We start from the raw sequence: 24,509 nt of genomic DNA, 5'->3' as shown, positions 1-24,509 counted from the left end.
CTTCTTTCTCCACTGATGTAAAACCAGTCAGTGATGTTCCTACTACCAGACGGATACGCTGTCGATGAGAGCTTTCCATGAGCAAGGTCCACAGAGCATCACTTGCGTCCAGAGGGGCTGATGCCAGCTCTGTGAGCCATCTGTCGACAGGGCCTGGGGTCTTTGCAACCTAATAATGTCTTGTGACAGCTTCTCTGAGTCGAGTTCCCTGAGCTGTACAGTAGGTTCTCATTAGTTATCTACTGTATACATAGTATCAGTAGTGCATGGGACTTCCCAAGTGGCTGAGTGGTGAAGGATCCCCCTGCCAGTGGAGGAGATGCAACAGATGCAGGTTTCATCTCTGGGTCGGGAAGATCCCCCGGAGAAGGAAACGGCAACCCACGCCCGTATTCTTACCTGGAGAACCTCATGAACAGAGGAGCCTGGTGGGCTGCAGTCCACAGGGCTGCCGAGCGGAACGTGACTGAGCCCAGGACACACAATATCCTGTGGCACTTAAAACGCAATTGGGAGCTTGAAGTGATGTCACTTTGCATTTCAGTGGAAGAACTGCCTGCTTCCTCCTGTTTTTTTTTTGGTCTTGTTTTTAGTTTATTTTTTAAGGTTCTCATTAGTTGTTTATTTTATATATAGTGTCAGTAGGGTACATATGTCAACCCCGATCTCCCAATTCATCCAACTCCCTCTTCCCGCTTGGGTGTCCATATGTTTCTTCTCTATGTCTGCATCCCTGTTTCTGCTTTGTAAATAAGATTGTCTGTACCAAGTTCTTTCAGATTCCACACATACGAGTCAGTATACAGTATTTGTTTTTCTCTTTCTGACTTATGTCACTCTGTATTATGGTCTCTAGGTCCCTTGTAAGTGATTTAACAAGTAGAAAAGAAGGTCTACATAGCAGATTGAAAAACAGATTTTTTGTATAACTAAGTATAGCAATAACCTTGAAACGTATAGGAAATAATGTAAAATAATAAGCAAATCCACACCCTAGAAATAAGTCCAATAGATGCTCCCTCCCAAAGAATATGTATATAGACATATATAAAACATATATCTTACTGATTTCTCAGTACGCATTAAGTAAATATTCCAAGAGACTTTTACATTAGCCACCAAGATTTGGTCCGATTTTCCAAGTTGTTCTTTAATCATTGTTACCCTGTAAATGACTTAAAATTTAATTTCAAAAAATGTGCCTTAAGGCACATGCAAAATTTAAAATGAAAAATAGGAAACTGATTAGAATCAACCTTGTTTTCTGGAAATTTTCCTCATGAAACCAGCATAATTTTTCATATTAATATTTGCTCTTCTGAAGGAAGAAAGTTATAACAAGAATTCTTAATATATGCCACAAGTTTCAGTCAACTTGATAGTTATTTCTGAATCAAGCTTACCCTTGATTATATATAGGCTGTGGCTGTTCTGTGTGTTGAACTTAATCTGTTCACAACCCGGGACAATCCCTGCTCAGAGAACTGAGATTCCCAAAAAACATAAAAACAGAAGCTGGATTGTAACAAATTCAGTAGATACTCTCAAAATTTAAAAAAAAAGAAAAAGAAAAAGTTGAACCATCCTAGTTAACTCCTGGTATAGACTTCCTTCCCAGGTCCTTAGCACATAGCCAGATCTTCGGATGTGGACAAAACTGTTTGAAACTATTATTATCTGTGTGTCTTCACAGTTTCCTGTTTCTTCAACTTTACGGCATCATCAGGAATTATCCTCTCACCGAATTACCCAGAAGAGTACGGTAACAACATGAACTGCGTCTGGCTGATCATCTCTGAGCCGGGCAGCAGAATTCACCTCATCTTTAATGACTTTGACGTGGAGCCTCAGTTTGACTTCCTTGCAGTCAAAGATGATGGGATTTCAGACATAACTGTGCTGGGCACATTCTCAGGCCACGAGGTGCCGTCCCAGCTGGCCAGCAGCGGGCACATCGTCCGTCTGGAGTTCCAGTCGGATCACTCCACCACCGGCCGAGGCTTCAACATCACCTACACCAGTACGTGCATCCACACCCACCCCACGTCCACGGTCTCCGCTGGCTCTACTCTGGGGATTTATGGTCACAGTTCACAAATTATATAACATTATCCTAAGAACCTAAAAAAATACCCGACTCTGTTGTGGTGTCTTGGTCACTCACCCCTGTAGTGAGGACTGGTGGCTCACATACTTCTCTCTCTCTCTGGTTTCCCTTCTACCCATCCATTCGTCCATCCATCCAACCTGTGTCCTCCAGGCAATAGAATAGAGTAGTGAAAAGCATTGAGGTATTTGGAGTTGGGAGTCATGGATTATAATACCTGCTAAATGTATGGACTTGGCCTTCCCAGGTGACCTAGTAGTAAAAAATCTGCCTGCAATGTGGGTGACCCAATTTTAATTCCTGGGTTGGGAAGATCCCCTGGAGAAGAGAATGGCTACCCACTCCAATATTCGTGCCTGGAAAATCCCGTGGACGGAGTAGCCTGGCGGGCTACAGTCCAGTGGGTCACAACTGAGCACTAAACAGCAACTCATGTGTACTCAGTGAATTTTGATAAGACAGCTAACTTTTCTTTGCTTCAGACTCCTCATTTGATCATAGCTTATATTTAAGACCCGGAGAAGGCAATGGCACCCCACTCCAGTACTCTTGCCTGGTAAATCCCATGGAAGGAGGAGCCTGGTGGGCTGCAGTCCATGGGGTTGCTAAGAGTCGGACATGACTCAGCGACTTCATTTTCACTTTTTACTTTCATGCATTGGAGAAGGAAATGGCAACCCACTCTAGTGTTCTTGCCTGGAGAATCCCGTGGATGGGGGAGCCTGGTGGGCTGCCATCTATGGGGTTGCACAGAGTTGAACACGACTGAAGTGACTTAGTAGTAGTATTATATTTAAGACCATCTGCTTAAATTGTACTTCTGAGGGAATAAAGTAAGATAATAATGTTAAACAGGAGTTATAAGCTAAAATGTACTGACTGCCTCCTTCTCTTAGGTGATCTGCTTAGGATTTGACAGAAATTGTTTCATTTAACATTTCAGCAACTCTGGACTATAAGCTTCATCTTCCTCATTCTGTAAATAAAGACAACTAGGCTCTGATAGTGGAGAAGGCAATGGCAACCCACTCCAGTACTTTTGCCTGGAAAATCCCATGGCCAGAGGAGCCTGGTAGGCTGCAGTCCATGGGGTCATGAAGAGTCAGACACGACTGAGTGACTTCACTTTCACTTTCATGCATTGGAGAAGGAAATGGCAACCCACTCCAGTATTCTTGCCTGGAGAATCCCAGGGATGGGGGAGCCTGGTGGGCTGCCGTCTATGGGGTTGCACGGAGTCAAACATGACTGAAGTGACTTCTCAGCAGCTGCAGCAGGCTCTGATAGAGGCTTCCCAGATGACTCAGCAGTAAAGAATCTGCCTGCAATGCAGGAGACACAGGAGACTCAAGTTCAGTCTCTGGATTGAGAAGGTCCCCTGGAGAAGGTCCCCTGGAGAAGGAAGCAGCAACCCACTCCAGAATTCTTTGCCTAGAAAACTCCATGGATAGAGGAGATAGGCGCACTACATAAGGAGAAGGCAAGGGGATAAGGAGGTGGCAGAGAATGAGATGGTTAGATGGCATCACCAACTCAATGGACATGAATTTGAGCAAACTCTGGGAGAGAGCAGAAGACAGAGGAGCCTGGAGGGCTGCAGTCCAGGCACAGCTTAGCAAATGAACCACAGAAAGGCTCAGATGACCAGAGTAATCTTCCCAGGGACAGGTGGTAAGCACAAGAGCTGGAATGCTAACCTAGATGTGCCAGAACCAAAATCCTTTTCTGTCACCTACGTATCTCATCTCCATTTTTCTTAGTGAAAAAGTGCCTTCCAATTTTGGGATGCTGTGTGGATGATAATGAGGTCTATCTACCCATCTCTCTCCTTCTGTCTCTCTAGGTATCAATATTCTGTTTATTGAATGTATTTATCTGTCTCTGAAAAATAGCTAAACCTGCTTTATAAGTGGTTCTGCTTTCTTTTTTAATACTCATGATTAATATTCAAGTGTTTTTTTTTTTCACTCCAATTTTTTTTTTTTTCTTTTCAGCATTTGGTCAAAACGAGTGCCACGATCCTGGCATCCCCATAAATGGGCGGCGTTTTGGTGACAGGTTCCTGCTGGGGAGCTCGGTCTCTTTCCACTGTGATGATGGCTTTGTCAAAACCCAAGGCTCGGAGTCCATCACCTGCATCCTGCAGGATGGGAACGTGGTCTGGAGCTCCACCGTCCCCCGCTGCGAAGGTGTGGGCCCCTCCCGTCTGCCTCTTACCTTCCTCTGAAAGGGAGCCTCTGACAGAAAACAAACGAGCAGACAGACAACAACCCTGGTTCCCTAAGGCTGCCATAGCCGGCCGAGTACCACCAAGTGGTGACTGTGACAGTAGGAGTTAGCGTCTCACGGTCCTGGAGACTGGAAGTCCAAGGTCCAGGTGTCAGCAGGGCAGGCTCTGAGGGGAGCAGATGCTCCAGGCCCCTCTCCTGGCTTCTGGGGCTTCGCTTGTCTTGGCTTGTAGAACAGCATCCACACATTCTCCCTGTAAGAATGCATCTCTGTCCCAGTCCCCTCCTTCTAAGGACACCCATCTTATTGGACTAGGGCCTGCTCTAATGCCCTCGTCTTGACTAACCATGTCTGCAGTAACTTTTTTCCAAATATGGTCCCATTTTAAGACGCTGGGATTAGGAATCCAAAGTATCATCTAGGGGGAGTGTAATTCATCCTCTGTAAACAGCATCACTTTTAGTTAACTGTTTTGTTGCCCTTGGTGTAACCGACATATACACAACCTAACTAATTTTCTTCTTGACATTTCACTCTAGTTACCTGTGTAGGAAAACCAAAGGGGAACGAATTAAGAAGGGTATTACTTTTAATGTATATTCAGGTAGGGGAATATTTACTTATGACATATACTCAAACCCCTCTTATCAGAATTGCCCATGCATAATGAGCTAAGAAAACTTAAAACAAGTATCGCTCATAAATACCAAGGAAATGCATATCTTTTTAAAGAGTACAAGTTTTAGAGCAGCTTTAGATTCACAGCAAAATTGAAGGGAAGGTACCGAGATGTCCTGTGCACCCCCTGCCCTCCTTTATGCACAGCCTCCCCCATCAGAAGGGTCCTCCATCAGGCAGTGCACTTGTTATAACTGATGAACCTACAGGGATAAGTCATCATCACCCAGAGTCCGCAGGCTCACTCTCATGATTGTCCATTTGCTGGGCTTGGGCCAATGTATATCACGGTGTATCCACCACCATGGTGACCTACAGGGTATTGTAACTGCCCTAAAATCCCCCCACTCCACCCATCCACCCCCACCCTACCCCATGCTTATTCACCAGTGTTGGGAGCAGGGTTACACTTCACCACCTTGCCCTGTCCCCAGCCCTGCCTCCAGAGTCATTTCTCATTGTTTCAAGGACCTGCATTATCTTCAGTCATCATTGGCTGACCCTCCTAAATTTATGGAAAGATGTTCTCATTTCTGCAGTTTCACAAATTGTTAAGACAATTTGGTGGACTATCAGCACCACCCCAGGATGAACACTTGATCAGCTGAAGAGCAAGAAATCCACAGTAGGAGTTTCCTTTTTGTTTATTTTTACTGCTTTTTTTATAGTATGGGTTTTTTTTTTTAATAGTTTAAATTTTATTAGTGTTAATAACTGAATAGGTCATTATCCTTTATAAATCAGTAAGCTTAGAATCAGGATTCTAAAATAAATGGTATAAATACTGGGGCAGGACTGAATGTGTTTGTACTTACTGCTTGAGGAAGTGTATCACTACTAACTTTGAGGTGTGACTAATTTTATGAGAAAGAATCTCAAGACAAGCAATACTCTCTAATCTGTTCCCTCTGCCGCATTCTCGCTGTGGGTGTGCTCACCTGCAGTAGGTGGTGTGGAGATGGGTCTAAGCTTCAGGGCCCGCACGTTCCTTTGAAGTGGGGGGAATAAAGGGGCATCAGTCAGCAGCAGGTGAGCAATCCCATAGAGTCAGACAAAAGGAGACAGTATCACTTTAAATGTGAGTGGGCAATTCTCTCCTTGTTTGGAAGGGACCTTCTGATGAAGTTCAAGGCAAACCCCAGGTATGGGTTGTTAACAACAATAGCAAAGCCCCTAAACACAGACGACTGTGTGTGTGCTTAGTTACTTAGTCATGTCCGACTCTCTGAGACCCCATGGACTGTAGCCCACCAGGCTCCTCTGTCCTTGGGATTTCCCAGGCAAGGATACTAGAATGGGTTGCCATTTCCTGCTCCAGAGGATCTTCCCAACCCAGGGATCGAACCCATTGGCAGGAAGATTCTTTACCATTAGTGCCAGTTGGGAATCTAAAACACAGACTAGTTAATGGTGAAAGAGATTGTTAAAGTTTACTTGTACTGAGAAACTCAATTGCTGAGAGAAAGATTTTTCTGTCTTTGTTTGAGACCTAACCACCTTTTATTCTTCTGTGCAATTCAGTGTCATTAAAAAACACAAGTTACCTTGAGGGAAAAATGACTGTAGAAGAATACATCTCTATGGCAACAACTTTCAAACTTCAAAGAAAATTGGAGATTTCCTGGCAAAATATAAATTACCCAAAGTGATCCAATGAAAAGTGCAAAATGTGAATAAACAAAGTACTATAAAAGAGATTTGAAAGAAAAAGAATTTAGTAAATTATATATGGCAAATTACTTTAATAAAATGAAGATACCTTGAAGTGAATCAACACATACACATATTTTAAAATACGCACACACTGCAGAATATTTTAATTGTAGATGCGAGGTAATTAAGTCTGTCAGCAGACATTTGTTGACATGAATACACATAAGATATGAGTATCGGTGGTATCCCTGCCTCGAGACTCTATTGTGATGATTGAACGTGATAATTCCTGGGAGGTGTTTGGCACTGACCACTCTCTGAGACTGTACCATTACTACCATTGTTAGGTGAAAAGAACTTTACTGAAGGTTGATGATAAATGCCCAGGTGTGAAATATACGTGCTCTGATATCAATATTCTCAGTTTACTTGGAAATAACTGGTGGCTCAGATGGTAAAGAATCCACTGTTAATGCAGGAGACTTGAGCTTGATCCCTGGGTTGGGAAGATCCCCTGAAGTAGGGAATGGCAGCCCACCCCAGTATTCTTGCCTGGAGAATCCCATTAACAGAGGAACCTGGCAGGCTACAGTCCACGGGGTCACAAACAGCTGGACATAACTGAGCTACCAACAAACTTTCAACCGTTGCTTGAATACTAGAAACCATCAAGTCTATGAACTCAGGCATGAATCCCTGCTGTTCTGAGGTGCTGCTATGGTACATGTACATAATTTGACTTTCTAACCCCTGCATCATTTTTCAGCCCCATGTGGAGGACATCTGACAGCCTCAAGTGGAGTGATTTTGCCCCCAGGATGGCCAGGGTATTACAAAGATTCCTTAAATTGTGAATGGATAATTGAAGCAAAACCAGGACACTCTATCAAAATCACTTTTGATAGGTAAGAAAAAACTTTGGTTTCCTTAATTTGGACCTGATGACCCATGAATACCCAATGTTTTTATTTAAATGGATCTTAAGTCTTTAGAAAGATGAGGTTTTCCCTTTGGTTCCCCTAAAGGAGTTCATTTAGAACAGGTTGCTCAGTAAGTTCTGTTCTTCTGTTTTGTCCTCTAAGCCCACAGTTAAGGCACCTCTGCAGATGTGCTTGAGTGTTCACAGTCACTGGCCTTAGAGTCCAGCTCTGTACTTTGGACCTGATGGTGGAATAAATTCTGCTTGGTATTTTATTGCAAATGAAGCCCTTCGACCCTTAGGGGTTTGCAGAGCACAAAAGAAGAGCTCTGTGGCTTTCGGAGTGGCTCTGGGAAACTGAAAGGCGGTCTGGGTTGCACAGTTAATAGCAGACTGTGAGCAACAGATTTCTTACCTTTTAATTAGCCACGAGTGGTTCCATCACTGGAGTGCTGCTCAGCTTGGCTGTTGGATAATGCATTTGATAATCTAAAAAAGAAGCATGCTATTTGAATTCTCCATGATAAAATATTGTCCAGATTGTCTCAACCATTGATTTGAAAATTAAGAACCAAAAGTGCTATAGAATGGACCCGAATGCTTTAAAATCCAAGGAAGTATCTTTGTTTAGTGTTTCAAGGTTAATATCTGAGCAAACTGAGCTCTCTCCAGCAATGAGCTTCTTAAGCAGACTGAGTTTAGGGTTCTGGTATTCAGAATATTACAATGTCTCAAGACAGATATACCTTATGACATTATTTTCTACACTGATTTCCTAATACTCAATGATAGCATCCATAAAGGAAAGGTTTTTAGCAGGAATTGTATTATCACTTAGTAAATGGGGTCGCTAAGAGTCGGACACGACTGAGCGACTTCACTTTCACTTTTCACTTTCATGCATTGGAGAAGGAAATGGCAACCCACTCCAGTGTTCTTGCCTGGAGAATCCCAGGGACGGGGGAGCCTGGTGGGCTGCCCACTATGGGGTCGCACAGAGTCGGACACGACTGATGCGACTTAGCAGCAGCAGCAGCAACTGTTTATATTTGAAGTTATTATTGGCATTATTATATCTGATGGGATAATTACGACTTCAGTAGGATAATCTCTCAGAAGAGAAGAAAAAAAATGGTCTATGTATTCATTATATTGGAGAATGGGTTCTGGCATATAATCTTAGTCAATGGAAAAAAAGAACTTTATAAATATTAAATAAATTTAATTTAGTTTCTTATTATAATTTTTTATACTTTCTAGTATTGAGAGGGAAAAAAGGTATACACACACCCTGATTCCCAGCAGCACATCACATTTAACTCATTTGGTAAAAATGGTGATTTCACATTCTGGTTTGGCACAATTTATTAGTGTTCCATTTTCAGTTGCTGAAAAAAAAATACTCATAATTTTTCTCAATCTTGTCTTTTTTATATTATTGGATGGTGGTATTTGCTAAATTCCAGCATTTCAGATATTTTTAGACACTTGTGATTTTTTTTTTACCCTGTACATTGCACACAGTCTTCTAAGTACACCTGTGGTGGATTCATGTCAATCTATGCCAAAACCAATACAGAATTGTAAAGTAAAAATTAAAAATAAATAAATAAATAAATTTAAAAAATAATAATAAAATAAAAAAAAAAGATTACTCGCATAGTGCTGCATATGCTTCAGTTTATAACTTGAGCTGTGGGCTGGCATCCTAATAAAGGGTGTGTTTACACAAACAGTTTTAAATTCCACACTGGGGGTATTGTTATGCAGTGTGTGCTGGGTGGCCAGGTGATGGAAATTATTTACATTTCTCTTTCTGAAGTTGCCCCGGAGATCCTCCAGCTGCTAAGGTGTGCCCTCTATCTGTTCCGGCTGTCTCTCAAGATGAAAGTTGTGAAAACTTCAGGGCAGATACTGCACATAAGATTTCTCCCATGCTCATCTAGGCTTCTTGAATGTGAACTCGGATAAACTGTGAAGGCATAGACGCTTTAGAGAACATTTTTAATAGTAAAATGCAAAGCTGCCCTCTCTCCGCACCCCCAAATGCCTGGCCTCTGACCATATTCTGACCTAGCCACACCCTACACCAGTTGGTTGAATTCCTCTTCGTGGAAGATGAAGGGTCAGGGACCATTCTAAGTTAGTTGCAAGAATATATTATTATTATGCATTCACACAAAGAAAGGGCTTCCCAGATGGCGCTGGTGGTAAAGAACCTTCCTGCCAGTGCAGGAGACACCCGAGACATGGGCTCCATCCCTGAGTTGGGAAGATCCCCTGGAGGAGGGTGAGGGACCCAGTCCAGTATTCTTGCCTGGAGAATCCCATGGACAGAGGTGTGTGGTAGGCTACAGTCCATAGGGTCACAAAGAGTCAGACAGGATTGAGTAACTATATACACACACAAACACACACAAAGAAAAGTGTGTGATTTAATGATCAACAGGGCAGGGTCCTTTGATTTCATCTTTTTCCATTGCTCTGTGCTAGGGGCCTAAGACGGCTGCTGTGTCCCTTCTTTCTCTTCCCTGCCAGCACCATGCAATACCCACCCTGGGGACCATGGCACAGGCTTCCCCCAAATTCCCTGATCACTGAATGCATCAGAGGCTCCGGCAGTGAGCTGCTCCCTGGGGACCATGCCAGACCCTTTGAAAGCCGGTTAGCTCAGACGGGCCCATTTATTTACACAAATATCTCAGTGTCTGGAATGGTACCTCTGCTGTATGAGAGAGCACCCAAGTGGCTGCAACTGTGTATGAGCATAACACCAGACCAGGTTCTCTGGAGGCATAAGTCCTTACAGGAAGGAAAGTTAGGCATTTCTTGGAAGCTGTTCTACCTTTCTCAAATCATTGAAGTAGCATTTGCTTTCTGAAGCCCAGTGTCCTTCCACTGTCATACTGGAGTCCGTGCAGCTTTAGTGCTTCCCGGGTCTACTATATTCTTCTACTTTTCTGTCTATTCATTCTATTATTTTTGAGAGCCTAATATTGAAACTCCAACTAGAAATCTTAATTTATCAACTTAATAAAACAATTATAATATATGGTAGAACTATTATATATGTAATGTTGCTCTGTATTTTCCAAGTCTCCAAGTATGTTATCATACTTTCATAATTAAAAACATTAAAAAAAGAAAAAAGAGAGTTAGTGCGGCTTTAAAAGGCACAGGATTCTTTATTTCAGGAAAAGTATTTAAAGTAGCGTCATGTTGTTTGATTTACCTCTTTCCTTTAGGAGATCTTGTCGCTGCAATATGCTCATCTTAAGAAATCTGTAATCACGTTATACTGGGGATCGTGAAAAAATGGTCTGAAAATGCATCTTGATTGACTTTCACTGATTGTTGATTCTCTGTCTGTCTATCTACTGGCTCACAGTATTTATATTTTAAAGCTGAATGACTCCCCCCCACCCCATTTGTGATATTACTGGACAGAGTATTCAGTCATGGGGAGGGCGGTAGGGGTGAACAGAAGTTAGTAATAACCTTAGATACCACCTGTGCCAGAGTCTGAGAGTACATGTGTATCTGGATCTATTTACTTCTGCTGTACCTGGGTTTTCACTCAGTGAGTAAAGACACAGGATGCCTGCAAGTTAGCACTGCCCTGCCTTTGTCTTCTCACTGGACACACTTGCCCGCAGATTCCAAACTGAAGTCAACTACGACACACTGGAGGTCAGAGACGGGCCGGGCAGCTCGTCCCCACTGATCGGGGAGTACCACGGCACGCAGGCGCCGCAATTCCTCATCAGCACGGGCAACTTCATGTACCTCCTGTTCAGCACAGACAACAGCCGGTCCAGCGTGGGATTCCTCATTCGCTATGAGAGTAAGTGGTCCCCGTGCCAGGGCCCTGCCCTACTGCCAGGTGGAACTCGGCGCATGTGGTCTCGCTGAGTCATGTGGCAGGGGGCTCGCTGGTTCCCGTTTCTTTCCACACTGCCCTGCACAATCCTCAGGACTTTCTCTGTGAAGGACAGAGCGCCTTGGTGATTTTTAATTCACAACTCAAAAAGAAGACACAGTGATTTATTATAAAATAAGATAATAAAATCACTAAAACAATGAAATATGTTCATTTCCTTCACAATGTAATATAATAATAAATTTATACTATTATAAAATATACCTACTGGCCAAATGAGCTACACAAAATATAACTAAAATGATGCATCCTAAGCAATATTTTTTGCTAGAAAAATGGTTAGGGCAGTCCTGGTACTTATTTATGATTATGTATATGCCCATTTCACCAGGTAGAGGGCATGGAACTAAGAGAAGGATTAAGAAGGAACTAAGAGAGAAAGCCCAGCTGAACTGTCACTAAATGGCAAACAGCTACTATCAGTAATATCAACTACTGTCAAAAACATTTAAGAACAATGACTATAAATATTTAAACACAATTGTTAAACTACCATAATGCAGTGTGTTCTGTAAAGTAACCCCAGTTTCCTTCCTGTTGTGGTTTTCATCCATCCGTCCAAGTTTGGCTCTTCGCTTTAGCATCTCACATCAGGAGATCACGGGACTATATTATTTGGTTGTAATATCTGTGCCTGTCCTTCTTAAGTGAAGTGGAGTGGGACTGAGCTTGGGATGTTTTTCTGCTGCTATTTAGCACTTCCCTTCTCTGAAAAATCTTCACATCCAGAATAGGATGAAAAAGATGAATGGGAGCAGGTCAGTACGGAATCCAATGCAGGAATACATGCTTTCTTTCTTTCTTTTTTTTTAACAATGTTTTAGAGTCTTTCCTAAAATACACTAAATGAACTTTTAATGTGTAAAAGCACAGGTAATTTTATAAATATATGAAAGAGCCATATCTCACTTGCTGAATTTTTAATCTTTCTTTCTTTCTTTGCCTTCCTTTCCTGGCATCTTGCACTGCTACTCATGTTAATCTTGCCCAATCTTCACTCCAAAGAAAAGTGATGACTTAAATGACATTAAAAAGTAATGGAATGCAAAAGGTTCTCCTTCTTAAAATGTACTTCAAGTTTAAAAAAATGTAAATTTGATATAAGTGCTACATATATGGAGCATATCTAAAAATTGCTAAATGAAGCTTTAATGTGTAAAAACACATGTAATTTTATAAATGTATGAAAGGCCCATATCTCACTTGCTGAATTTTTAATCTTTTTTCTTTTCTGGCCTTCCTTTCCTGACATCACTCACTGCTACTCATGTTAATCTTGCCCAAACCCTAACAACTAAAATTAATAACTTGTGTACATTTCTCTGTTTGACAGGCTTATCTATATAATTATATGCAAACATTTATATGCAAATACACATATAAGGTTATATGTACTTTTTGACTAAACATGAAATTATATTTTATTCATACTCTGATAATAAGAAATTAATTGTTATTGATTTAAAGAATAATTTTTTATTTAATTCAAATTATTATATAAGCTACATATATATAGAATTTATATCAAAGTTATATTTTTTTAATACTTGAGGAGATAATAGTTGAAAACTTCCCTAAAATGGGGAAAGAAATAATAACCTAAGTCCAAGAAACCAAGAAAGTCCCAAACAGGATAAACCCAAGGTGAAACACCTCAAGACACATTTTTATCAAATTAACAAAGATCAAACACAAAGAACAAATATTAAGAGCAGCAAGGGAAAAACAACAAATAACACACAAGGGGATTCCCATAAGGATAACAGCTGATCTTTCAATAGAAACTCTTCAGGCCAAAATTAGGCAGAACAAAGGCTAACAGTTTTGCCAAGAGAAGGCACTGATGATAGCAAACTCCCTCTTCCAAGAACACAAAAGAAGACTCTACACATGAACATCACCATATGGTCAATATTGAAATCAGATTGATTATATTCTTTGCAGCCAAAGATGGAGAAGCTTTGCAAAAACAAGACCAGGAGCTGACTGTGGCTCAGATCATGAACATCTTAATGCAAAATTCAGGTTTAAATTGAAGAAAGTAGGGAAAACTAGTCCATTCAGGTGTGACCCACATCAAATCCCTTAAGATTATACAGTGGAAGTGATGAATAGATTCAAGGGATTAGATCTGATAGTTAGAGTGCCTGAAGAACTACGGATGGATGCTCATAACATTGTACAAGAGACAGTGATCAAAATCATTCTTAAGAAGAAGAAATGCAAAAAGGCAAAATGGTTGTCTTAGGAAGCCAAACAATGAGAAAAGAAGAGAAGTGAAAGGCAAAGGAGAAAAGGAAATATCTACCAATCTTAATGCAGAATTCCAAAGAGTAGCAAGGAGAGGTCAGAAATCCTTCCTAAGTTATCAGTGCAAAAAAGATAGAGGAAAATGATAGAATGGGAAGATTAGAGATATTTTCAAGAAAATTAGAGATACCAAGGGAACATTTCATGCAAAGATGGGCACAATAAAGGACGGAAATGGTATGGACCTAACAGAAGCAGAAGATATTAAGAAGAGGTGACAAGAATGCACAGAACAACTATACAAAAAATATCTTCATGACCCAGATAACCATGATTGTGTGATCAGTAACCTAGAGCCAGACTTCCTGGAATGTGAAGTGAACTGGGCCTTAGGAAGCATCACTGCAAAGGTAGTGGAGGTGATGGAATTCCAGCATGAAAGCGAAAGTCGCTCAGTCTTGTCCAACGTTTTGTGACCCCATGGACTATATATTCCATGGAATTCTCCAGGCCAGAATACTGGAAGTGGTAGCCTTTCCCTACTCCAGGGGATCATCCCAACCCAGGGATTAAACCCAGGTCTCCTACGTTGCAGGTGGATTCTTCATCAGCTGAGCCACAAAGGAAGCCCAAGAATACTGGAGTGGGTAGCCTAGCCCATCTCCAGTGGATCTTCCCAACCCAGGAATTGAACCAGGGTCACCTGGGTTCCAGGCAGATTCTTTACCAACTGAGCTATCAGGGAAGCCCTGGAATTCCAGCTGAGGTATCTCAAATCCTAAAAGATGATGCTGTTAAAGTGATGCACTCAATGTAGCAGCAAATTTGGAAACTCAGCAGTGGCCACAGGACTGGAAAGTGTCAGTTTTCATTCCAATCACAAAGAAAGGTATTGCCAAAGAATGTTCAAACTACCACACAATTGCTCTTGTTTCACAGGATAGCTAAGTAATGCTAAAAATTCTCCAAGCTAGGTTTCAACAGTATGTGAACTGAGAACTTCCAGATGTTCACGCTGGATTTAGAAAAGGCAGAGGAACCAGAGGTCAAATTGCCAACATCTGCTGAATCATCAAAAAAGTAAGAGAGTTCCAGAAAAACATCTACTTCTGCTTTATTGACTATGCCAAAGCCAATAGACTACACAATAGACTATGCCAAAGACTGTGTGGATCACAACAAACGGTGGAAAATTTTTTAAAAGTTGGGAATACGAGACCACCTTAACTGCCTCCTGAGAAACCTGTATGCAGGTCAAGAAGCAACAGTTAGAACTAGACGTGGAACAATAGACTGGTCCCAAGTTAGGAATGGGGTACATCAAAGTTGTATATTGTCACCTTGCTTATTTAACTTATATGCAGAGTACATCAAGTTTCAATGCCAGGCTGGATGAAGCACAAGCTGGAATAAGGATTGCTGGGAGAAATATCAAGAACCTCAGATATGCAGAATACATGACCCTTATGGCAGAAAGCGATGAAGAACTTAAGAGCCTCTTGATGAAAGCAAAATAGGAGAGTGGAAAAGCTGGCTTAAAACTCAACATTCAAAAAACTAAGCTCATAGCATCCAGTCCCATCACTTCATGGCAAATAGATGTGGGAAAAAATGGAAACAGTAACAGAATTTATTTTCTTGGACTCCAAAATCACTGCAGATGGTGACTGCATCCATGAAATTAAAAGATGGTTACCCATTGCAAGAAAAGCTATGACAAACCAAGACAGCATATTTAAAAGCAGAGACATTAATTTACCAACCAAGGTCTGTGTAGTCAAAGCTATGGTTTTTCCAGTAGTCATGTATGGATGTGAGAGTTGGACCATAAAGAAAGCTAACTGCCAAAGAGCTGATGCTTTTGAACAGTGGTGTTGGGGAAGGTTCCTGAGAGTCTCTTTGGACAGTAAGGAGATCAAACCAGTCAACCTTAAAGGAAATCATTCCTGAATATTCACTGAAGCACTGATGCTGAAGCTCCAATACTTTGACCACCTGATGTGAAGGACTGACTCATTGGAAAAGACCTCGATGCTGGGAGAGATTAAAGGCAGGAGGAGAAGGGGATGACAGAGGATGAGATTGTTGTATGGCATCACCAACTCAATGGACATTAGTTTGAGCAAGCCCTGGGCATTGGTGATGGACAGGGAAGCTTGTCATGCTGTAATCCATGGAGTTGCAGAGTCGGACATGATGAATGACTGAACTTAACTTTTCATCATTGATCAGCTAACATGCATTTTCCCCTCCCAATCCCACACATTTTTAGAAAGACAAGTTGGCCTTTGGATGTAGATTTGTGTGAAACTTAGGAGAATGAACAGTTTTAGGTACTGATGAACACTTGGATGTAATTTACTGTCTTCACTCTCTTTTGTGTACCAGTTTGACAGATTCTTCATCTTAGGGAATTCTTCTGTTACCCTTCAGCTACAAAATCAATCAGCCTGTATTATGTATCCACTGTGTTCAGACCATGCTCTGTACAAGCACTGATGTGTTGTGAAACCTAATCACTGCTTTAGAAAGGGAAAGCATGTGTGGAAAGTGAAAGTGTAAGTGTAGAAAGCAAAAGTGTGTAGAAAGTCCGTATGCTTGTAGAAAGTGAATGTGTCTGTGTTTGTTTAATGTGGTTGTGAGTTCAGAATGAATGTACGTGTAGAAAGTGAAAGTGTGTGTAGAAAGCGAAAGTGTGTTTGTGTAGACACTGAAAGTGAGGGGAGTAAATGTGTATGTGTAGAAAGTTAAAGTGTGTATAGAAAGTGAAAGTGTATAAGTGTAGAAAGTGAACATGTGTGTTGAAAGAGAGTGTGTGTGTGTTTGTGTGAAAAGTAAATTGTGTGTGGAAATTGAACGTGTGTGTGTGTAAAAAGTGAATGTGTCTATGTAGAAAGTGAATGTGTGTGTAGAAATGAATGTGTATATGTGTGAAGGTGTAGAAGGTGAATATGTGTGTGGAAAGTGAGTGTGGTAGTGTGGAAAGTGAAAGTGTATATAGAAAGTGAAAGTGTATGGACAGTCAATCTGTATGTAGAGAGTGAATGTGTGTGCATACATAAGTGAATGTGTCTGTGTGTGGAAAGTGAATGTGTGTGTAGAAAGTGAATAAGTGTGTATGTGTGTTGAAAGTGAGTTTTTGTGGGTGTAGGTGAAGAATGTGAATGTGTGTGTGCAGCAAGTGAATGTGTGTGTGTGTAGAAAGTGAGTGTTTGTAAAAGGTAAATTTGTATATAAAATGAAAGTATGTGTAGAAACTGAATTATGTAGAAAGTGAAAATGTGTGCATGGTGAAAGTGTGTGTAGAGAGTGAACGAGTGTAGAAAGTGAAAGTGCAAGGGTGTAGAAGCTGAAAGTGTGTGATTGTAGAAAGTAGAAGTGTGTGTCTAGAAAGTGAGTTTGTGTGTGTAGAAAGTGTATGTGTCTGTGCATAGAAAGTGACTGTGTGAGTGGAAATGAATGTATATGTGTGTGTGTAGAAATAAATGTGTGTATTGTTGAAAGTGAATGGGTATGTGTACAATGTGAGTGTGTTGTAGAAAGTGAATGTGTGTAGATAGTGAATATCTGTGTAGAACGTGTATTTCTGTGTGTTTGTAGAATGAGAATGTTTGTGAGTGTAGAATGTAATTGTGTGTGTGTAAATGTGAATTTGTGTGTGTGTAGAAAGAGGAAGTGTGTAGAAAGAGAGTGGATAGAAAGTGAAGTGTGTGGGAACTGAATGTGTGTAAAATGGGAAAGTGTCTGCAGAAAGTGAAAATGTGTGGACAGTGAATGTGTATGGAAGGTAAAATTGTGTTGAAAGGGAAGTGTGTGTAGGAAGTGAATCTGTGTATGTGAAACTGGAAGTGTGTGTGTGTGTAGAATGTGAATGTGTAGAAATGAATCAGTGTGTGAAAAGTGAAAGTACATTGTAGAAAGTGAAAGAGTGTGTGCATAGAAAGTGAATGTTTGTAGAAACTGATTTTAGGTTTAGAAATGAATGTGTTATGTGTGTGTGGAAAGTGAAAGTGTATGTAGTAAGTTAAAGTGTAGGAGTGTGGAAAGTGAAAGTGTGTCTGTAGAAAGTGTGTGTGGAAAGAAAATGTGTAGAAAGCAAAAGTTTATAGAAAGGGAATGTGTGTGTGTGTGTGTGTGTGTGTGTGTAGAAAGTGAATGTGTGTTTTCTGTGTAGAAAGTGATTGTGTGTAGATAGTGAATGTGTGTGTTTTGAAACTGTATGTCTGTGTGAGTATAAAATGAGAATGTGAGTGTAGACTGTAATGTGTGTGTAGAAAGTGAAAATGCCTGTGTAAAAATATGTATATCTAGAATGTGAATGTGTGTGTAGAAAGTGAACACATGTCTGTGTGTAGGAAGTGAATGTGTGTGTAAAAAGTGAATGTGTATGTTTGAAATGTGGAGATATGTGGAGAAACTGAAAGGGTGTGTAAAAAGAGAAACTGTGTAGAAAGTGAAAGGGTGTCAAATGTGAAACCAAGTGTAGAAAGTGAATGTGTATAGGTGCTGAATGTGTGTGTGTAGAAAGTGTGTGTTTGTGTGGCTGTAGAATGAGAATGTTTGTGAATGTAGAATGTACAATATGTGTTTGTAGAAAGTGAAAGTCTGTGTATAGAAAGTGAATGTTTTTAAAAAAAGAAAGTGAATGTTTAAATAGAAAGTGAATATGTGTTTGTAGAATGTGAATATGTATGTGCATAGAAAGTGAAAGTGTGTGTATGTAAAGTGAGTGTATGGGTGTAGAAAGTGAAAGTGTATGTGTACAGAAACTGAAATTATATGTGTATAGAAATGAATGTGTATGTGCGTGTAGAAGGTGAATGTGTGTGTAGAGTTAATGAGTGTGTGTAGAAAGTAAAAGTGTATGTGAGAATAGACAGTGAACGTGTATGTAGAAAGTGAACAAGTGTGTTGTGTGTAGGTAGTGAATGTGTGTAGATAGTGAGTGTGTGTGTATAGAAAGTCTATGTGTGGATATAGAGTGAGAATGTTTGTGTAATGTAAAATATGTGTGTGGAAAATGAAAGTATGTGTAGAAAGTGAAAGTGTGCCTGTAGAATGGGAACGTATGTGAGTGGAGGAGTGAAAGTTTGTGGGTAGAAAGTAATTATGTTTGTGTGTAAAGTGAATATGTGTGTAGAAAGTTCATATGTGTCTGTGTTGGGAGTGAAGATGTGTGAGTGTAAAACATAAACATGTGTGACTTTAGAAAGTGCATGCTTGTGTTGGAAGTAAAAATGTATAAAAAGTGAAAGTGTATTATGTAGAAATGAAACTGTGAGTATAGAAAGTGAAAGTGTGTGTATAAGTGATTTGTGTTGGTGTAGAATGTGAATGTGTGTGTGTAGCAAGTGAAACTGTATGTGTATAAGGACCGAAAAAAAAGTGTGTAGAAAGTGCCTATATGTGCAGAAAGTGAATATGTGTGTGTGTGTAGAAAGTGAAAGCTTATGAGTGTTAAATGTGAAAATTTGTATAGAAAGTGAATTGTAGAAAGCAAAACTGCATGTGTGGAAAAATGAATATTTTCTGTGTAGGAAGTGAATGTCTGTGTGTTATGTGAATGTGTGTGAGTTTAAAAATGTGAATAAATGTGTAGAAAATGAAAGTGACTGTGCATAAACTGAAAGTGTGTTTGTGTGGAAAGTGAAAGTGTGTGTAGAGAAAGGAAATGTGAGTGTACAGGGTGAAAGTGTGTGTAGAAAGCGAAGGTGTGTGTATAGAAAGTGAATGTGTGAGTGTGTGTGTAGAAACTGAATGTATACATGTTCAGAAATGAATGTGTATGTGTGCGTAGCAGGGGAATGTGTGTGTAGAGTCAATGTATGTAGAAAGTGAAAGTGTATCTAGAAAGTGAATTGCGTGTTGTGTCTTAAAAGTGAATGTGTAGATAATGAGTGTGTGTGTGTAGAGTATCTATGTGTGTGTTTAGAAAGTTTATACCTGTGCCGGTGTGGAATGAGACTGTCAGTGCATTAATGTGAAATATTTGTGTAGAAAGTGAATGAGTCTGTAGAAGGTGAAAGTGTGTCTGTAGAAATTAAAGGTGTGTGGAAAGTGAGTGTGTGAGTGTAGAAAATGAAAGTGTGGCTGTAGAAAGTGAGTGTGTGTTTGCATAGAAAGTGATTGAAAGAGACATGCGTACTCCAATATTCATCACAGCACTGTTTACAACAGCCAGGACATGGAAGCAACCTAGATGTCCATTAGCAGACAAATGGATAAGAAAGCTGTGGTACATATACACAATTGAGTATTACCCAGCCATTTAAAAGAAGACATATGAATCAGTTCTAATGAGGTGGATGAAACCAGAGCCTGTTATACAGAGTGAAGTAAGCCAGAAAGAAAAACACCAGTACAGTATACTAATGCATATATATTGAATTTAGAAAAATGGTAATGATAAGCCTGTATGCCAGACAGCAAAAGAGAAACAGATGTATAGAACAGTCTTTTGGACTCTGTGGGAGAGGGCGAGGGTGGGATGATTTGGAAGAATGACATTGAAATATGTATATTATCATATTTGAACTAGATCACCAGCCCAAGTTTGATGCATGAGACAGGGTGCTCGGGGCTCGTGCACTGGGATGACCCTGAGGGATGGGATGGGGAGGAAGGTTGGAGGGGGGTTCAGGATGGGGAACACATGTACACCCATGGCTGATTCATGTCAATGTATGGAAAAACCCACTACAATATAGTAAAGTAATTAGCCTCCAATTAAAACAAATTAATTACTTTTTTAAAAAGAAAGTGAATGTATATAGAAAGAGAATATGTGTCTGTGTAGGAAGTGAATGTGTGTAAAAAATGAACATGTGTGGGTTTAGAATGTGCATGTATGTGTAGAAAGTGCAAATGTGCAGAAAGTGAAAGTATGTTTGTGTAGAAACCAAAAGTATATTCATGTGGGAAGTATGTGTGTGGAAAGTGAGTTGTGTTTGTGTATAAAGTGAATGTGTGTGGAAAGTGAAAGTGTGCTTGTGTAGAAAGTGAGTTGTGTTTGTATAGAAAGTGAATGTGTGTTGAAAGTAAGTGTGTGCATGTGTAGAAAGTGAGTATGTGCATTTATAGAAGGTGAATGTGTGCATGAAAAAAATGAATGTGTATGTGTAGATAGTAAATGTGTGTATAAAAGTTAATTTGTGTATAGAAAGTGAATGTGTGTTTGTCAGTAGAAAGTGTGTTGTGTGTGTGTGTATAGAAACTGTGTGTGTGTCAAATATGAATGTTTATGGGTGGAAATTTAATGTGTGTCTTTAGAACGTGAAACTGCATTACTGTAGAAAGTAAAAGTGTGTGTAGAAAGCTAGTATGTGTGTGTAGGAAGCGGATGCGTGTAGAAAGTGAATGTGTGTGTGTAGAAAGTGAATGTAAGTTTGTAGAAAGAGAAAGTGTTTTAGAAAGTGAGTGTGTGTGTGGAAAGTGAAGGTATGTGTCTGTGTAGAAAGTGAATGCATGTGTGTGTAGTGTGTGATTGTGTGTGTATAGAAAGTGAAGGTATGTATAAAAAGTGAATGTATGTGCAGAAAGTTAATCTGTGTATAGAAAATGAAAGTGTGTTTGTGTAGAAATTGAGAGTGTGTCTGTAGAAATTGAAAGTGTGTAGGAAGTGAAAGTGTGTGACTGTGGAAAGTGAGGGTGTGTGTGTAGAAAGTGTGTGTGTTTGTGTAGGAAGTGGATGTGCATGTGTAAAAAGTGAATGTGTGTGTAGAAAGTGAAAATGTGTGCAGAAAGTGAGTTGTGTATGTAGCATGTGTGTGTTTACAAAGTGAATGGGTATAGAAAGGAAATGTGTGTGTGCATAGAAAGTGAATGTGTGTGTATAAAGTGAGTGTGTGTTTGTGTAGGAAGTGTGTGTTTGTGTAGAAAGTAAATGCATGTGTAGAAAGTGTGTGTGTGTAGAAAGTGAATGTGTGTATGTAGAATGTGAGTTATGCGAGTGTGTAGAATGTGAATGTGTGTGTAGAAAGTCAATGTCTTTGTGTAGAAAGTGAATGTATGTGTAGAAAGTGAATGTGCATAGCAATTGAATGTGTGTGTAGAAAATGAGTGTGTAGAAAGTGAATGTGTGTTATAAAAAGTGAGTGTGTGTGTGCTGAAAATGAAAGTGTATAGAAAAGAAAGTGTGTGTTTACAAAGTGAATTATATGTGTTTAGAAAATGAATGTGTGGGTAGAAAGCAAATGTGTGTGTTTGTGTAAAAAGTGAATGTGCGTGTAGAAAATGAAAGAGTGTGTAAAAGTGAGTGTGTATATAGGGAGTGTGTGTTTGTGTAAAAAGTGAATGGATGTGTGTAGCAAGTGAATGCATAAGTAAAAAGTGTGTGTGTATGTAAAAAGTGAATGTAGGTGTGTGTAGAATGTGTGTGTGTGCAGAAAGTGAATGTGTGTGTGTGTAGAATATGAATGTGTGTGTGCACACACTGAGAGAGAGGAGCCAGGTGGGTGACGGGTCTTGGGGCACACACTGGCCATCTCCTGTTGGTGTATTTGCAGCTCAGGCAGGGGTGTGAAATGTGTGTGTTTGCTGCCATACTTTGCAATAAGTCATGTCAGTTATATCCTGTTGCTAAGATGAGAGGCATAGGTTAGAGGATTTTAGTTAGAATGACTAATTTTTAAGAAAAAAATTATTGGAATAATGATGCTATATATTTTTTTTACTTCTTTTTCTTTTCACTGTTTCACTTATTTTTCCCTTGGAACATTTCACTGTACTAGTCCTCTCTGCTGTCTGTTAACCAGAGAGGTAAAGAGCACAGACTTACAGAGTGCAAAGTTTGTTCATCCTGCCAATTCTGAAACCAGATGCAAGTTCTAAGGGTTCCTGTAATGACCCTCAGGTTTGGTAATTCGGCAAAAGGTCTCACTGAAAGTGCCCTCCCTGCTTGTGTTTCTCCACCTGTTGGATCACATGGTGGTGCTTTAAGGAAACCGCATCATTTATTTACCTAAGAAACTCACTCCTTAGTGGCAGTGTGTATTTGACTGAATAAGGGAGGGTATATTCATAAGATATGTCACTCAAACTTTGGTAAAGTATATATGATGATCAGAAACATCCCAAATATCACTTTAGGTGAGTAAATGATCTGAATATTGGTAATAATTTAAGAGGTTTCATCAACACTTTGTCATAATTGCAATATTTGGAATCTTAGAGAGTTATAGCAACAGCAAGTCTTTTTAAAATAATTTGATTTATTTACTTGCTTTTGGCTATGCTGGGTCTTCAGTGCTACTCAGGCTTTCTCTAGTTGTGGCAAGCAGGGGCTACTCGCTAGTTGCAGTGTGCAGGCTTCTCATTGTGGTGACCTCTCTTATTGCAGAGCCCAGATTGTAGAGCATTGAGGCTACAACTGTTGTGGCCCCCATGCTCTAGGGCCCAGTAGTTGTGGCCATGGGCTTGGCTGTCCCGCAGCATGTGGAATCTTCCCAGATCAGGGTTTGAACCCATGTCTCCTGCATTGGCGGTAGATTCTTTACCAGTGAACCACCAGGGAAATCCATAAGTCTATTTATTTTAATCCCTTTGAATTCCTAAACATTGCAATGATATTCTCTTCCCTTACTCTTTTTTCCTCATCCTTTAAAATGTATTATCCTAGAAATAAAGAGGAATGTTAGAGACAGCAAAGAAACTCTTGAAATGATGTGATCATCATTACTTGACTTTATATAGCACTTTATGTTTTAACATCTTTTAGCATAGGCTAATTTTATAGCCATCTTGAAAGTGGCTGACCTAAGTGCAAATTTGAAAAAATAAAGTATGGATTTGTGGAATGCAATTTTAGAAAATCAACTTCAGTGCAGTTTTAATTTGCCTGATGTGTGTATGAGCTTGGGTGAATGTATGCAAATATATGAAAGTTGAAGTATGATTGCCAAAATCTACTGGTATATCAAATATAAGAAGGAGGAGAGATAAGAGACAGAAAACAGACTTAGACTTTGTTTAGTACAGTTGATTGATTTTCAAATGAAGAGAAATTCAGGGAGGTCAGCAAATTAGTCAAGATTTTACTCCCCAGCTACTACCTGGTTATTAATGTAACAGCATACACCTATCTACAGAAAAAGCAAATATTTGAAAATGTATTTGTCTTCACGTGAATGGGTTACTGGATTCATTTCCATAATTTTCCAGGTCTGATCACGTCTAGGGATATTTTGTATGTCTTATGGCACAGATACTGACTATCTTTTCTATAACCCAGGAAGGTCCCCATATGATGGTTTTCCCTGTGTGTCCAGGTGTGACTCTGGAGTCTGACTCCTGCCTTGATCCTGGGATCCCCGTGAACGGGCATCGGCACGGCAGTCATTTTGGCATCCGGTCCACGGTGACCTTCAGCTGTGACCCGGGCTACACGCTGAGTGACGACGAGCCCCTGGTCTGTGAGCGGAACCACCAGTGGAACCACGCGTTGCCCAGCTGTGACGGTAGGTGGAACGCAAGGGAGCAGCAAACCGGGAAGCCGTGCGCAGAAATTATTTAAACGGTTTGGGTAGTGAGCATTTTATGGGGTGGTTCAGGATGGGACTGAAACGGGACTTTTGCTTGAAAGCTCTTAGACCTTAAAACCATGGCTGTTTAGCACTTGAAGTTTACCTAGAATCTTCTCTATGAGGTAGAGCTTCTATTTATAGAATGAAGTTTCCCACAGCAAGCATATTGTGTAAGATCAAGCCCACAGATCAGTACATGAATGTGACCAGCAA

General features: G+C 40.2%; 1 protein-coding gene across 1 annotated transcript in view; it reads left to right on the top strand.

Moving 5' to 3' along the window:
• The window catches only part of CSMD1 (CUB and Sushi multiple domains 1), a 2,078,553-nt gene that overhangs the window by 1,661,986 nt on the left and 392,058 nt on the right, over window positions 1-24,509 (top strand). The window contains exons 14-18 of the mRNA XM_040243208.1: window positions 1,694-2,020; window positions 4,102-4,296; window positions 7,434-7,572; window positions 11,243-11,430; window positions 24,042-24,230. Of these exons, the coding sequence (XP_040099142.1) occupies window positions 1,694-2,020; window positions 4,102-4,296; window positions 7,434-7,572; window positions 11,243-11,430; window positions 24,042-24,230 (1,038 nt within the window). The remainder of the gene's footprint in view (window positions 1-1,693; window positions 2,021-4,101; window positions 4,297-7,433; window positions 7,573-11,242; window positions 11,431-24,041; window positions 24,231-24,509) is intronic.

Source organism: Oryx dammah, unplaced genomic scaffold (assembly GCF_014754425.2).
Source record: "Oryx dammah isolate SB20612 unplaced genomic scaffold, SCBI_Odam_1.1 HiC_scaffold_7, whole genome shotgun sequence".
NCBI lineage: Eukaryota > Metazoa > Chordata > Mammalia > Artiodactyla > Bovidae > Oryx > Oryx dammah.
This window is presented reverse-complemented; position numbering and strand designations above follow the sequence as displayed.